The sequence below is a fragment of the Dendrobates tinctorius genome, unplaced genomic scaffold (assembly GCF_039654945.1).
Source record: "Dendrobates tinctorius isolate UK_male_01 unplaced genomic scaffold, ASM3965494v1 ptg000223l, whole genome shotgun sequence".
NCBI lineage: Eukaryota > Metazoa > Chordata > Amphibia > Anura > Dendrobatidae > Dendrobates > Dendrobates tinctorius.
The window spans coordinates 9,400,529-9,415,868 of record NW_027361890.1 but is presented as its reverse complement, the minus strand read 5'-3'; the positions used below and the strand labels follow the sequence as shown (position 1 = coordinate 9,415,868).

The 15,340-nt window shown below is 47.7% G+C and overlaps 1 protein-coding gene across 3 annotated transcripts in view; it reads right to left on the bottom strand.

Moving 5' to 3' along the window:
* Window positions 1–15,340, bottom strand: part of IFT52 (intraflagellar transport 52) — a 101,579-nt gene that overhangs the window by 48,443 nt on the left and 37,796 nt on the right. For all 3 annotated transcript variants that reach the window (XR_012222376.1, XM_073555323.1, XM_073555324.1), the window contains exon 7: window positions 1,200–1,326. Coding sequence is in view for 2 of the 3 variants with exons in the window: in XM_073555323.1 (XP_073411424.1) it covers window positions 1,200–1,326 (127 nt within the window). In the remaining variant the exon portion in view is untranslated. The remainder of the gene's footprint in view (window positions 1–1,199; window positions 1,327–15,340) is intronic.

Below are 15,340 nucleotides of genomic sequence, written 5' to 3'. Positions count from 1 at the left end.
CTTCTTGAATGTGGTTTTTAGTACCTTGAGGGGTGCAGTTTTTAGAATGGTGTCACTTTTGGGGATTTTCTATCATATAGACCCCTCAAAGTGACTTCAAATGTGATGTGGTCCGTAAAAATAAAATGGTGTTGCAAAAATGAGAAATCGCTGGTTAACTTTTAACCCTTATAACGTCCTATCAAAAAAAAATTTTGGTTCCGAAATTGTGCTGATGTAAAGTAAACATGTGGGAAATGTTACTTATTAAGTTTTTTGTGTGCTATATCTCTGAGATTTAAGGGCATAAAAATTCAAAGTTGGAAAACTGCGAAATTTTCAAAATTTTCGCCAAATTTCCGTTTTTTCACAAATAAACGCAAGTTATTTGAATGAAATTTTACCACTAACATGAAGTACAATATATCACGAGAAAACAATGTTAGAATCACCAGGATCCATGGAATCGTTTCAGAGTTATTACCTCATAAAGGGACAGTGGTCAGAATTGTAAAAATTGGCCAGGTCATGAACGTGCAAACCACCCCTTGGGGTAAAGGGGTTAATATTATATAATGTACTAGGCAGCATGTTAGGTTGTAGTTTAATTAGATTGGTAGTGCTTTTGTGATATGTACTTTCAAGATATAGACCTTGACAATGCTTCTGTTCATCTGCTTAAAAATTCATTATCTAAGCAATAACTCATAGACCTGTGAAACTAAATTGTATAAACAATTTAATGTGTGAATTGCTATTCACTTACAATTATTTTGGTAAAATGCATGTGTATTATTTTGGTGTATGCATAAATGTACATGTGGTTTCGCTTTCTTGGTTAATAAACGAATTAAAAAAAAAAAAAAAAAAGGCACCGCAGGTGAGTTTTCACAATGGGCATGACGTTTCTCTATCTACTTTGCTTGATCTGCAAAGAAATGCATTTTTGGTGCAGTGAAAATATGCAGCATCAAAAACTCACCAAAATGTCATTGTGGGAACTTAAAGGGATTGTCCACTACTCGGACAACCCCTTCTCAATCAGCATGTTTAAGACCTAAACTAATCATATTCTTTCACAGTTTTCAGATTACTTAGACTTCCGGAATTAACATTTTAGAAGAACAAAGAATAGCATTTCAGGTTCAAATGCCATAATCAATATACATTGCAAACAGCTACAGGAAATTTAACCCTCAATAATTTCTTCATTTGGGCACCTTGGAGTAATAGAATGCCATGACTGGTCTGTTCAGTGGGAAACACACAGATCCTGTGGAAAGGACAGCCACTGCCGGCTTCATAATGTTAAGTGTGGCACCAAATGGATAAACGAATGTCAAACCCCTGTAAGTAGAGGAGAAAAAACAAGTAGAGGATGAAGAACGGTTTGAATAGCATTTTATAAAAGAGAATGGCAGCATGCAATCTTTAAAGGGAATCTGTCACCCTTTTTTTGCCCTATGAGCTGCTTGCATTGACATCAGGGGCTTATCTACAGCATTTTGTAATGCTGTAGATAAGCCCCCGATGCAAACTGAAAGATAAGAAAAACACGTTAGATTATACTCACCGGAGGGGGCGGTCCGGTCCGATGGATGTCGTGGTCCGGCTCCTCCCATCTTCATACGATGATGTCCTCTTCTTCCCTTCCTGTAGTGGCTCCGGCGCAGGCGCACTGCTCTGCCCTGTTGAAGGCAGAGCAGAATACTGCAGTGCGCAGGCGTCAGACCTCTCCCGACGCCTGCGCACTGCAGGACCCTGTTGAGGGCAGAGCAGTGCGCCTGCGCCGGAGTCACTACAGGAAGGGAAGAAGAGGACGGCATCGTATGAAGATGGGAGGCGTAAGACCAGACCACCCCCTCTGGTGAGTATAATCTAACGTGTTTTTCTTATCTTTCAGGTTACATAGGGGGCTTATCTACAGCATTACAGAATGCTGTAGATAAGCCCCTGATGTCAATGCCGGCAGCTCATAGGGCAAAAAAAGGGTGACAGATTCCCTTTAACACACTAATATAGTTATTTCTATGAAGGAGTTTGTATGTTCTCCCTGTAGTTGTATGGGTTTCCTCCAGGTACTCCAAAGATATACTAATAGGGAATTGATTATTGCGATAACATCTGTAAAGCGCTGTGAAATGAATGGCGCTATATACGCAAGCAAAATAAATAAATTAAAAAATGCATCATTGGGGACCTAAAGTGTAGAAAATAAGTATTTGACACACTGCCAATTTATCATGTTTTCCCACCTACAAAGAATGAAGTCTTAATTTTTATCGCAGATACACTTCAACTATGAGAGACAGTATCTTGAAAGAAAAATGACATAATGAATTTTCATTATATTGCATGAAATAAGTATTTGATACAATAGAAAAACAGAACTTAATATTTGGTACAGAAACTTTTGCTTGCAATTACAGAGGTCAGATGCTTCCTGCAGTTCTTGACCAAGATTGCACACACTGCAGCAGTGATTTTGGCTCACTCCTCCATACAGATCTTCTCCAGACCGTTCAGGTTTCGGTGCTGTCGAGTTTCAGCTCCCTCCAAAGACTCTCTATTGCGTTCAGGTCTGGAGACTGGTTAGGTAACTCCAGGACCTTGAAATGTTTCTTACGGAACCACTCCTTAAGCCCCCTTTACATTTAGCGATGCACCAGCGATCCCGACCACGATATGACCCGGTCAGGATCGCTGGTGCATCGCTAAATGGTCGCTAGTGAGCTGCCAAACAGGCAGATCTCACAGCGATGCAGCGACGCAGCAGCGGTCGTTACTTACCTTTCAGACGCGGCGATGATGACGTCCTCCCGCCCGAGGCCACGCGTCGCTCGTTGGCGCCAGCAGGAAGCCCAGCAGGAAGCAGCCGACGAGAAATGGACGTGAACGATCTCGCGCGTTCAGCGATAGCCAGCGGGGGAGCCGGTAGCAGGTAAGCATCACATGTAGCGATATCGCTAGCAATATCGCTGCTGCGTTACAAAATCGGTGACGCTTTATCGATATTGCTAGCGATATCGCTATGTGTAAAACCCACTTTAGTTGCCCTGTGCGTTTTGGGTCATTGTCATGCTGGAAGACCCAACCACGACCCAACTTCAATGCTCTTACTGAGGGAAGGAGGTTGTTGGCCAATTTCTCGAGATACATGACTTAATCCATCCTCCCTTCAATACGGTGCAGTCGTCCTGTTCCCTTTGCAGAAAAGAAGCCCCAAAGTATAATGTTTCCCCTACCATGCTTCACAGTTGGGACGGTGTTCTTGGGTTTGTACTCATCCTTCTTCCTCCAAAAAGGTGAGTGGAATTGATACCAAAATGTTATATTTTGGTCTCATCTGACCTCATGAACTGCTCCCATGCCTCCTCTGGATTACCCAGATAGTCGTTTGCGAATATCAAACGGGCCTGGACATGTGCTGGCGTGAGCAGGGGTATCTTGCGTGCCCTGCAGGATTTTAATCCATGATGGCATAGTGTGTTACTACCTGTAATGTTTGAAACTATGGTCCCAGCTGTCTTCAGGTCATTAACCAGGTCCTCCTGTGTAGTTCTGAGCTGGTCCCTGACCTTTCTCAAAATCATCCTTACTCCATGAGGTTAGATCTTGCATGGAGCCCCAGACCGAGAAAAATTGACAGTCATCATTTTCTAATAATTGTGCCAACAGTTGTTGCCTTTTCACCAAGCTGTTGCCCACTATCCTGTAGCCCATCTCAGCCTTGTGCAGGTCTACAATTTTGTCCCTGGTGTCCCGAGACAGCTCTTTTCTCTTGGCATGGTGGAGAGGATGGAGTGTGATTGACAGAGTGTGCGGACAGGTGTCTTTTATACAGGTAACAAGTTTAAACAGGTGCAGTTAAGACAGGTAATGAGTACAGAGTAGGAGGGCTTCTTAAAGAAATACTAACAGGTCCGTGAGAGACAGAATTATTGGTAGGGGAGTACAACCTCCGCTGCTGGGAAAGGTCACATAGGGGCGACCCTTCTGTCTCCCATAGAGATTTCTCTTATTTGGTACTTTGTACATTTGTTGCATTTAGTTTAACAAATATGTTGGACTTAACCCTTTACCGCTCTGGTTTATTATTAGTACGGTTCTAGTAGCATTTTTAACAAAATACAAACAAAGGTTATTTTGTAAGGATTCTTTTTCATGTACTGTTTGATAGACCCATATTTACATTAGTTAGGTTCTTTGCTGGTTGGTAGGTGATCAAACACTTATTACATGCAATAAAATGCAATTTAACCATTTAAAAATCATACAATGTGATTTTCTAATTTTTATTTTTAGATTCTGTCTCTCACAGGTGAAGTGTACCTACGATAAAAATTAGACACCTCTCCATTCTTTGTAGGTGGGAAAACTTGTAAAATCGGCAGTGTGTCAAATACTTATTTTCCCCACTGAAAATCACTAAGGCTAAGTGCACACGTACCGGAACTCTCGCGGAAATTACCGCGAGAATTCCGGAATTCCATTCCGCGGGAAAATCGCATTTTAAATTCCCGAGATTTTCCCGCGGAAAAACTAGCATTTTGCAAGCGTAATTAGCTTGCAAAATGCTAGCGTTTTCCAAGCGATCTGTAGCATCGCTTTGAGAACTGATTGACAGGTTGGTCACACTCATCAAACATAGTGTTTGACGAGTGTGACCAACTTTTTACTACTGAGGCCGCCTATGCGGCATCAGTAGTAAAAGATAGAATGTAAAAAATAATAAAAAATGGTGTTATTCTCACCTTCCGACGTCCCGCGCAGCCGTTCCCAGTAATCCTTTGCGAAAATGCCCGCGATGACGTCCGTTCTCGCGGGATCGCGATGTCTCACGGTAATTCGCGATGACGTCGTGGGCATTTTCGCAAAGGCTTACTGGGACCGGGAGTGTGGAGAGAGGAGGGAATGCTGCGCGGGACGCCGGAAGGTAAGAATAACAATATTTTTTATTTTAAATTCTATTTTTTACAGGGATATGGTACCCAAAGCCCGGAGGACAGTCTCCTCTCCTCCAGACCGTGGGTACCATCCGCAATTGTTCTGCTTACTTTCCGCATGGTGTGCACAGCCACATGCGGAAAGTAAGCGGAACAATGCTTTCCTATGGGTGCGGGATCGCCGCGATTCCGCAAATTAATGAGCATGCTGCGTTTTTTACCGCGAAGCGATTCCGCCGCGGTAAAAACCGCAGCATTAGCACAGCATTGCAGAATCCCATAGGAATGCATAGGATGCTTATTTTTCGCGTTTTCGCGGCAAAATCGCGCGGTTAAAACCGCAGCGGAAACACGAAAAAAACGCCACGTGTGAACTCAGCCTTACGCTCCTGACTCCCTGATGATTTACAGCAGCATTTTCTAATGTGAGAAAATGTATGGGACAAGTTTTTTTTAAAGGTGTCCAATATGGGCAGGGATGTGTCGAGCATAGGGCTCTATCTATAGCTTGTATACTATCAAAGGTTTTCTACAGTCATATGTTAAAGTTTGGGCACCCCTATTAATGTTAACTTTTTTTTCTTTATACGAATTTTGGTTTTTGCAACAGCTATTTCAGTTTCATATATCTAATAACTGATGGACTCAGTTATATTTCTGGATTCAAATGAGGTTTATTGTACCAACAGAAAATGTGCAATCTGCATTTAAACAAAATTTGACCTGTGCAAAAGTATGGGCACCTCAACATACAGTTATTAGATATATGAAACTGAAATAGCTGTTGCAAAAACCAAAATTGTTATAAAGAAAAAAGGTTAACATTAATAGGGGTGCCCAAACTTTAACATATGACTGTACCTGTTCATTATTCACTGGATACAGGGGCATGTAAAAGTTTTAGCACCCCCTGGTAAAAATTACTGTTATCGTCAACAGTTGAGTAAGTTGCAAATGAAATGACGTCTAAAAGGCCTAAAGTTAAAAGGGATACATTTACTTTGCATTTTGGGCAAACAAAAAATATTAATTTTATCTTTTACATTTTAAAAATCACAAAAAGGAGAATGGGCTGATCCAAATGTTTTGCCACCCTGCATGGATAGTATCCAGCAGCACCCCATTTTGAAAGTATCACAGCTTGTAAATGGAAAAAAAGAATACCTGCGCTGGTATCTTCTTTCTTCCTGTTATTTTTTCCTTTCCTGGGTGTGCACAGGCCCAGCACGTATACCAGCAGCGACTACCTTGCAAATATCCTTTCCTTTCTCTATTTAGAAGCGCCAGTGTGTTTTTGTTATTGTACAGCTTGTAAATGCTTTTTGTAGCCAGACAAGAGCCTTTCAATCCTTGTTTGAGGGATTTTCATCCATTTTTCCTCGGAAAATTCTTGCAGTTCGGTGAGAATCCCGGTTCGTCTTGCATTCACTGCAATTTTATGGTCTAGTCACAGATTTTCAGTGATGTTCAGATCAGGGGACTGTGAGGGCCATTGTAAAACCATTAGAGTGCACCTTTTGAGGTAGTCTATTGAGGATTTTGACATTTGGATCATTATTCATTTGTAGAAGCCTTCCTCTTTTCAACTCCCGCTTTTGTACTATTGGTTTTATGTTTGAACCTCGAACTCGTTGAATTTTCATTGAATCCATTATTCCCTCTACCCATGAAATGTTCTCTGTGCCAATGGTCGCTACACAACCCCAAAGCATGATTGATCCACGCCCATACTTAACGACCTTTGACGTAGGCGTCATGAAAAGTCGTGCCAAAACGACCCATGACGCCTATGTGGCGTCATGAATTGATTGCCCCTCTGCGGGTCTGGTGACCCCTCCGGGGTCACTGAAAGGTCACCCGACCCGCACACAGAGGCCACCTTAGAGTTAACCACAGGGGGCATGCCTTAGCCCCCACGTGCCTACGATCGCTCTGATTGGCTGTTAAAAGTGAAACTGCCAATCAGAGCGATTGTAATATTTCATCAATGAAATTTGATGAAATATTACAAATCGAACCATGGCCGATGCTGAAATAGCATCAGGCATGGCTGGAGACACTGAACCGACCCCCCCAACTGACTGACAGCGCCGATCGGCCGCCGCCACCATCTGACAGCGCCGATTGGCAGCCGCTGTCAAAATCTGCTCCCCCCGCCTACCCTCCGGCCCCCCCCGCCCTCCGTTCACCCCCTCTCACCCTGCACGGTGGCTCCGAAGTCCCTCTGGCCGTCCCGGTTTGCCGCCGTCCCGGATGATGGGTGCCGCCGTCTTGGAAAATGGCGGGCGCATGTGCAGTGCGCCCGCAGATTCATTCATTTATTTTGATCACTTTCGCAGTGATCAAAATAAAAAAAGTAAACCACCGCCCCCCTTATCACCCCCATAGGTAGGGACATATAATAAGATAAAGAAAATATTTGTATTTTTTCATTAGGGTTAGGTCTAGGGCTAGGGTTTGGGCTAGTGTTGGAATTAGGGTTAGAATTACGGTTAGGGTTGGAACTACGGTTAGGGTTGGAATTACGGTTAGGCTTGTGGTTAGGGTTAGAGTTGGGATTAGGGTTAGGGTTGTGGTTAGGGTTATGATTAGGCTTGGGATTAGGGTTAGGGGTGTGTTGGGGTTAGGGTTGGAGATAGAATTGTGGGGTTTCCACTGTTTAGGCACATCACGGGGTCTCCAAACGCGACATGGCGCAACCATTTATTCCAGCCAATTTTGCATTCAAAAAGTTAAACAGTGCTCCCTCCAATTCAAGCCCCGACGTGCGCCCAAACAGTGGTTTACCCCCACATATGGGGTATCAGCTCACTCAGGAAAAATTGCACAACAACTTTGGGGATCTAATTTCTCCTGGTACCCTTGGGAAAATAAAAAAAATTGGGGGATAATTATTTTTGTGGAAAAAAGATGGATTTTTGGTTCTTACCGTAAAATCTCTTTCTTGGAGCCTTCATTGGGGGACAGATTACCATGGTGTATGCTGCTGCTAGGAGGCTGACACTATGCAAAACAAGAAAATTAACTCCTCCCCGGCAGTATACACCCACCTCAGTTGGTGAAAAAGCAGTAGGAGAAGCAACGAGAAAACTCTAAACATATGTACCAACCCAACAAGGGACTCTAAGACCCAACACGGTACAACTTAAACAGGGAGGGTGCTGTGTCCCCCAATGAAGGCTCCAAGAAAGAGATTTTACGGTAAGAACCAAAAATCCATCTTTCTTTATCGCCTTATTGGGGGACACAGATTACCATGGGACGTTCCAAAGCAGTCCCAAGGGTGGGAACAGCAAAAAGGAACGAAAGAATCGGAAAAGGCTTAGGTCGGCCGGTGAGCCACCGCCGCCTGCAGAACCTTCCTATCAACAACTGTATCAGACGAGGCCTGGGTATGAACCCTGTAGAACCTCGCAAAGGTGTGCAAGGACGACCAGGTTGCAGCCTTGCAAATTTGCATGGCCGAAGCCTGGTGACGAACAGCCCACGAAGCCGCCACAGCCCAGGTGGAGTGAGCTCTTACCTCCGGAGGGGGCCGTTTTTCCTGAAGTCGGTACGCTTCCAGAATGGTAGAACGAATCCAACGAGCGATCGTGGATTTGGATGCCGGAAGTCCTTTCTGGCGACCTTCACAGATGACCAGCAAGGAATCAGACTGACGAAAGGAAGAGGTCCTGGCGAGAGACATGAAGGGCTCTAACTACGTCCAGTTTGTGGAGAGACTTCTCAAGCGGATGAGAGGGAGCCGGACAAAAAGATGGAAGAATGATATCCTCATTGATATGGAAAGAGGAAACCACCTTTGGAAGAAAAGAAGGAACGGGCCTGAGGACGACCTTATCCTGATGGAGAATCAGGTAAGGGGAACGACATGACAAGGCCGCCAATTCAGAAACTCTTCTGATGGATGTAATGGCAATCAAAAAGGTGACCTTCCACGAGAGAAGGGACAAAGGAATGTCCTGGATAGGCTCGAACGGCGCCTTCTGGAGAGCGCTAAGAACGAGATTGAGATCCCACGGGTCTATCGGCGAATGATGAGGAGGAGCCACATGGGAGACCCCTTGGAGAAAGGTTCTGACCAGTGGTAAGGAAGCGAGCTCTCTTTGAAAGAGGATAGAAAGAGCGGAGACCTGGCCCTTGAGGGTACTGAGGGACAGACCCGTTTCTAAACCAGACTGGAGAAACCCAAGAATAGATGGAATGGAAAAGGACATTGGAAAGACTTTTTTATCATCGCACCAGCGGAAAAAAGCCTTCCAGTGCCTATGATAAATGCGGGAAGAGGCTAGTCTCCTGGCTCTGATCATAGTTTGAATAACCTGACTGGACAGACCTGATTCCTTCAGGATTGCGGCCTCAACGGCCATGCCGTCAAACTCAGAGACTGAGAATTCTCGTGGTAAAGGGGGCCTTGCGAGAGAAGGTCTGGACGGTCTGGAAGCCTCCAGGGGACGTCCGCGAGCATGTTCACCAGTTCCGCATACCAAGGCCGTCTTGGCCAATCTGGAGCGACAAGAATCACTGGTACGCCTTCCGATTTTATCTTTTTGACCGCTCGTGGGATCAAGGCCAGAGGCGGGAACAGATAAGGAAGTTGAAACTGGGACCACGGAATCACCAGAGCGTCGCACGCGATGGCTAGAGGGTCTCTGGACCTGGCTACGAACTGCGGCACTTTGTGGTTCATCCGAGATGCCATGAGATCGACATCCGGGGTGCCCCAACGGTGGCATATCTGATCGAAGACTGTGGGTGCAGGGACCATTCGCCGGACGCTAGGCCCTGACGACTCAGAAAGACGGCTGCCCAATTTTCCACCCCTGGAATATGAACGGCGGAGATTGCCGGAACGTAACGTTCTGCCCAGTGGAATATCTTGGCCTCTTCCGACATTACTTGCTGGCTGCGCGTGCCCCCCTGATGGTTTATGTACGCCACGGCCGTGGCGTTGTCCGACTGAATACGGACTGGCTTGCCGGAGAGGAGAAGCTGCCAGTGAAGAAGGGCCAGGAAGATTACTCTGATCTCCAGAAGATTGATTGAGAGGAGAGTCTCCTGTGGGTTCCAGCGTCCTTGGGCCGCTTTCTCATGGAACACGGCTCCCCATCCCAGAAGGCTGGCATCGGTGGTGATGACTTGCCACCGAGGCGGAAGGAAGGACCTCCCTTGGAGAACTGACGCTGGCAGTAACCACCAAGTGAGAGATTGCCTCACTCTGAGAGGGAGCAGAATAGGACGGTCCAAGGACATCGTGGTCTTGTCCCACGCTGAAAGCAGAGACAGCTGGAGGGGGCGAAGATGAAACTGCGCAAAGGGCACTGCTTCCATGGAAGCCACCATTTTGCCCAGAACCTTCATGCAGGACCGAATGGGAATTGGCCTCTTGAGAATTCTGATGCCCTTGGAAAGAGCCGTGATTTTTTCACTTGGAAGAAACACTCGGGCTAGATTCGTGTCGAATTCCATGCCCAGAAAGGTCAGACGCTGAGTGGGGATCGGAATGGACTTCTCCATGTTGACTAGCCAACCGAGACGGCCGAGAGTGTCCAGAGTGATCTGAAGACTCTGGAGGCAGTCCTGACGAGACGAGCCCTTGATCAAAAGATCGTCCAGATAAGGAATGATGAGAATCCCTCTGGAGCGAAGGATGGCCATGACAGTCGCCATCACCTTCGTGAAAACACGGGGCGCTGAAGCTAGGCCGAAAGGAAGAGCCGTGAACTGATAGTGGTCTCCCTGAATCGCAAAACGAAGATACTTCTGATGTTGCACACAAACCGGAATGTGCAGATAGGCGTCCCGAATGTCCACAGAGCAGAGGAATTCCCCGGGCTCCATGGAGGCAATCACCGACCGAAGAGACTCCATTTTGAAATGAAGAATCTTCACGTGGCGATTGAGCAACTTGAGGTCCAGAATTGGACGAAGGGAGCCGTCTTTCTTCGGGACTACGAAGAGATTTGAGTAGAACCCGGAAAACCATTCGTTTGAGGGAACGGGAACAATCACTCCGGCGGAAAGAAGGGAGGCAATGGCCTGGAGAAACCCCGGAGTCTGGGACCGCTGTCGCGGAGGCCGAGACCGGAAAAAACTTCTGTTCGGGGGGGAAGCAAATTCGAACTTGTAGCCGGATGCGACGATTTCTCTGACCCAAGCGTCGTCGACAACAGACAGCCAAGCATCCACGAAAAAGGAAAGTCTGCCTCCCACCCTGGAAGAACTTCCAGGTGGGGGTGACCCGTCACTTGGAAGAAAACCTGCCAGAACTGGTGCCTGAAGCCCTGGAATATTGTCCTCTAGATCTCCAGAGGGGAGCTGGTTTGTAGGATGGCTTTTTCTGTTCTCGCTCTCTAGTGGCAGATGAGCGATCCTGCTGGGCAGATCTGTCCGTGGACGAGAAGGGACGAAAGGGCCTAAACGGGCGAAAACCCTTTCTATTAAAGAAACGTCGTGGGCGAGACTGGGGAAGAGAGGTGCTTTTACCACCAGTGGCATCGGAGATTAGCTGGTCCAGCTTGGCTCCAAAGAGCCTAGAACCGTGGAATGGCAGATTAGTAAGGGACTTTTTTGAAGTGGTATCCGCATTCCATGACTTTAGCCAAAGAACTCGGCGTATAGCTACTATGTTGCTATTTGCCCAGGCCACGCACCCGGCTGCATCCAAGAAGGCGGCCAAAAGGTATTTACCCGCATGGTTAATCTGATCTGCAAGATCTGCCAACTCATCCTGAGGAGCTGTTGCCAATATGCCCCTGCGAAGGATTTTTGCCCAAGCGGATATGACTTTCGCTACCCAGGCTGATGCGAAAATAGGACAGAGAGAGGCGCCGGATGCCTCAAAAATTGACTTAGCCAGAGATTCGATCTGCCTGTCCGTAGGATCTTTAAGCGATGCCCCATCTGGTAGGGATAGAACCGCTTTGGAGGCTATCCGGGAAACGGGGGGATCCACCTCAGGAGCCTTGGCCCATTTTGTGAGCAGGTCTGCCTCAAAGGGGTACAGCACGTCTAAGTGCTTGCGGCCTGAGAAACGTTGCTCAGGGCGCTCCCAGTGTTTGGCCAAGGTAGTATCGAAATCTTTGTGATTGGGAAAGGTCCGAGACGGAGGTCTTGCTCGTTTAAGGAGTACAGAGCATTCCTGGGGGGGAGCCTTGTCTTGCTTAATTTTAAGGGTTTGAAAAATAGCCGAAATGAGACTATCGACCATGTCCCGCGTTTTAGAAACATTGTCTGCTTCTGAACTCGTTTCCGATTGAGAGTCATCGCCAGACCTGGAGTCGCCATCGGAGGAAGGAGAATGAAACCTGACAGGCTCAGAGGGACCCTGCGAGCTAGAGGACGAGGTAGACAGAGCCCGCTTCCTAGAGCTCCTGCTTTGTCTGTCTCTCGGAAGGTCGCGGTCAGGAGCGGACGACTCCCCCTGAGAGGCGGTCGGCGCGCAGGTGGCAGTAGACAGCTGTGGAAGTCATTCCAAGACATGGACCAGCGACTGGGAAACCTTAGTCAAGTCAGAGACCGACTGAGACATTACAATGGCCCACTCCGGGGGAGGTTGAGCGTCCTCAGCCCGGGACTCTGCATGCTCCTGGGATGCAGACATAGCGGAAGGACTGCAGGACGGGCAAAAGGGGGACGGGCAACCCGAAGCCCACTTCTTTTTACAGCGCGCACAGGCGTAATGAGTAGCGGTGGGCCTGAAGCAGAGATCCCTTGAAGGATTGGGCATAAGTAAAAATGCGCTGAGAGACCGCAATAGGTCGTGAGAAAACTGCAGAGGGGAGCTAATTAGCGCCACAGTGTACAGCCTACCCAGATTCAGATGAGCAGCCGAATGCTGAAGTGTCCCCCAAACAGCGCAGGAAGAGAGAAGAGGAACCAGGAAACACCCGATAAGGAAGGAGGGGCGGAGCTTTGCAGCTGTGCCGCGATTGGAGAAAAGCGGAGGAGGCTGGAGTAACAAAGTGAAAGGAGCCCTGTGATGGGTTAGAAAAGGGCGCGCAGGAAAGCGCGCTCAGAACAGAGGAGCGTGCTGAGGCGCCCGAACGAAAGCGAAAGTGAAACTGACATGGACTCCGGACGCCGCAGCCCCGCACTGCCTGAACCGATGAAACCACTCCGGGGGGGCGATATACACTCACTGGCCACTTTATTAGGTACACCATGCTAGTAACGGGTTGGACCCCCTTTTGCCTTCAGAACTGCCTCAATTCTTCGTGGCAGAGATTCAACAAGGTGCTGGAAGCATTCCTCAGAGATTTTGGACCATATTGACATGATGGCATCACACAGTTGGCGCAGATTTGTCGGCTGCACATCCCTGATGCGAATCTCCCGTTCCACCACATCCCAAAGATGCTCTATTGGATTGAGATCTGGTGACTGAGGAGGCCATTTGAGTACAGTGAACTCATTGTCATGTTCAAGAAACCAATCTGAGATGATTCGAGCTTTATGACATGGCGCATTATCCTGCTGAAAGTAGCCATCAGATGTTGGGTACATTGTGGTCATAAAGGGATGGACATGGTCAGCAACAATACTCAGGTAAGCTGTGGTGTTGCAACGATGCTCAATTGGTACCAAGGGGCCCAAAGGGTGCCAAGAAAAAATTCCCCACACCATGACACCACCACCACCAGCCTGAACCGTTGATACAAGGCTGGATGGATCCATGCTTTCATGTTGTTTACGCCAAATTCTGACCCTACCATCCGAATGTCGCAGCAGAAATCGAGACTCATCAGACCAGGCAACGTTTTTCCAATCTTCTACTGTCCAATTTCGATGAGCTTGTGCAAATTGTAGCCTCAGTTTCCTGTTCTTAGCTGAGAGGAGTGGTACCCAGTGTGGTCTTCTGCTGCTGTAGCCCATCTGCCTCAAAGTTCGACGCACTGTGCGTTCAGAGATGCTCTTCTGCCTACCTTGGTTGTAACGGGTGGCAATTTGAGTCACTGTTGCCTTTCTATCAGCTCGAACCAGTATGCCCATTCTCCTCTGACCTCTGGCATCAACAAGGCATTTCCGGCCACAGAACTGCCGCTCACTGGATTTTTTTTCTTTTTCGGACCATTCTCTGTAAACCCTAGAGATGGTTGTGCGTGAAAATCCCAGTAGATCAGCAGTTTCTGAAATACTCAGACCAGCCCTTCTGGCACCAACAATCATGCCACGTTCAAAGGCACTCAAATCACCTTTCTTCCCCATACTGATGCTCGGTTTGAACTGCAGGAGATTGTCTTGACCATGTCTACATGCCTAAATGCACTGAGTTGCCGCCATGTGATTGGCTGATTAGAAATTAAGTCTTAACACACAGTTGGACAGGTGTACCTAATAAAGTGGCCAGTGAGTGTAAGTGCCGGTAGGATACTGAGCTGAGGGCGGACGACTCCCCCTATGCTCACTGACCTGTCCCCTGGAAAGTTCACCGGAAGGGAGACGCGCGGCTGAGAGGTCGGCGCGCGGCATGCAGAGGAGAAGGAGCGGGAGATTCGAATCTGGGAATCTAGTAATGCTGCAGATGTACGCTGGCTGGCAGGCAGGCTGGGTATGATGTGGGGCCTGGAGGGATCGTACAGGCGCTTACCTGACGTCCCTGAAGAGGCTGTCACAGGGGCCCACGGTGAAAGCCAATGGAGAAGATCCTCTATGCCCACATCTTGCAGAAGACGGCGTTGACCTCCTGCGACCGCCGTCTTCCTCTCAGCCCTGTCCAGAGAGAGGGGTGAGGAGGGGGATTGGCAAGGACCAGCCACCTGTCCACAGCCCCTAGCACCGGAAGGTGATAGGGCCAAAGTCCTGCCTGCGGAACTGAGAGGTGCGATGTGGATGACACCACACTGCTCGCTCAGCCGCCTGATATGGGAAATCAGGGTGATAGCTACACCCTGTTTCCTGACGGAGAACCTGAAAAATAAAGCGAAAAGATTAAAAGGTTCGACTGGAAACCTAAAAGAAAAATGGGATATTAATAAGAGCGGATCTGGGGAGATCCCGGTCCGCCTCCTACAGACACTAAGCACAAACTGAGGTGCTCGGCGCCTGTCGGTGGGTGTATACAGCCGGGGAGGAGCTAATTTTCTTGTTTTGCATAGTGTCAGCCTCCTAGCAGCAGCAGCATACACCATGGTAATCTGTGTCCCCCAATAAGGCGATAAAGAAAAATTATTTTTTATTTTCACGGCTCTGCGTTATAAACTTCTGTGAAGCACTTGGGGGTTCAAAGTGCTCACCACACATCTAGATTAGTTCCTTGGGTGGTCTAGTTTCCAAAATGGGGTCACTTGTGGGGGGTTTACACTGTTTAGGTACATCAGGGGCTCTGCAAACGTAACATGACACCCGCAGACCATTCCATCAAGTCGGCATTGCAAAACGTCACTACTTCCCTTCCGAGCCCAAACAGTGGTCCC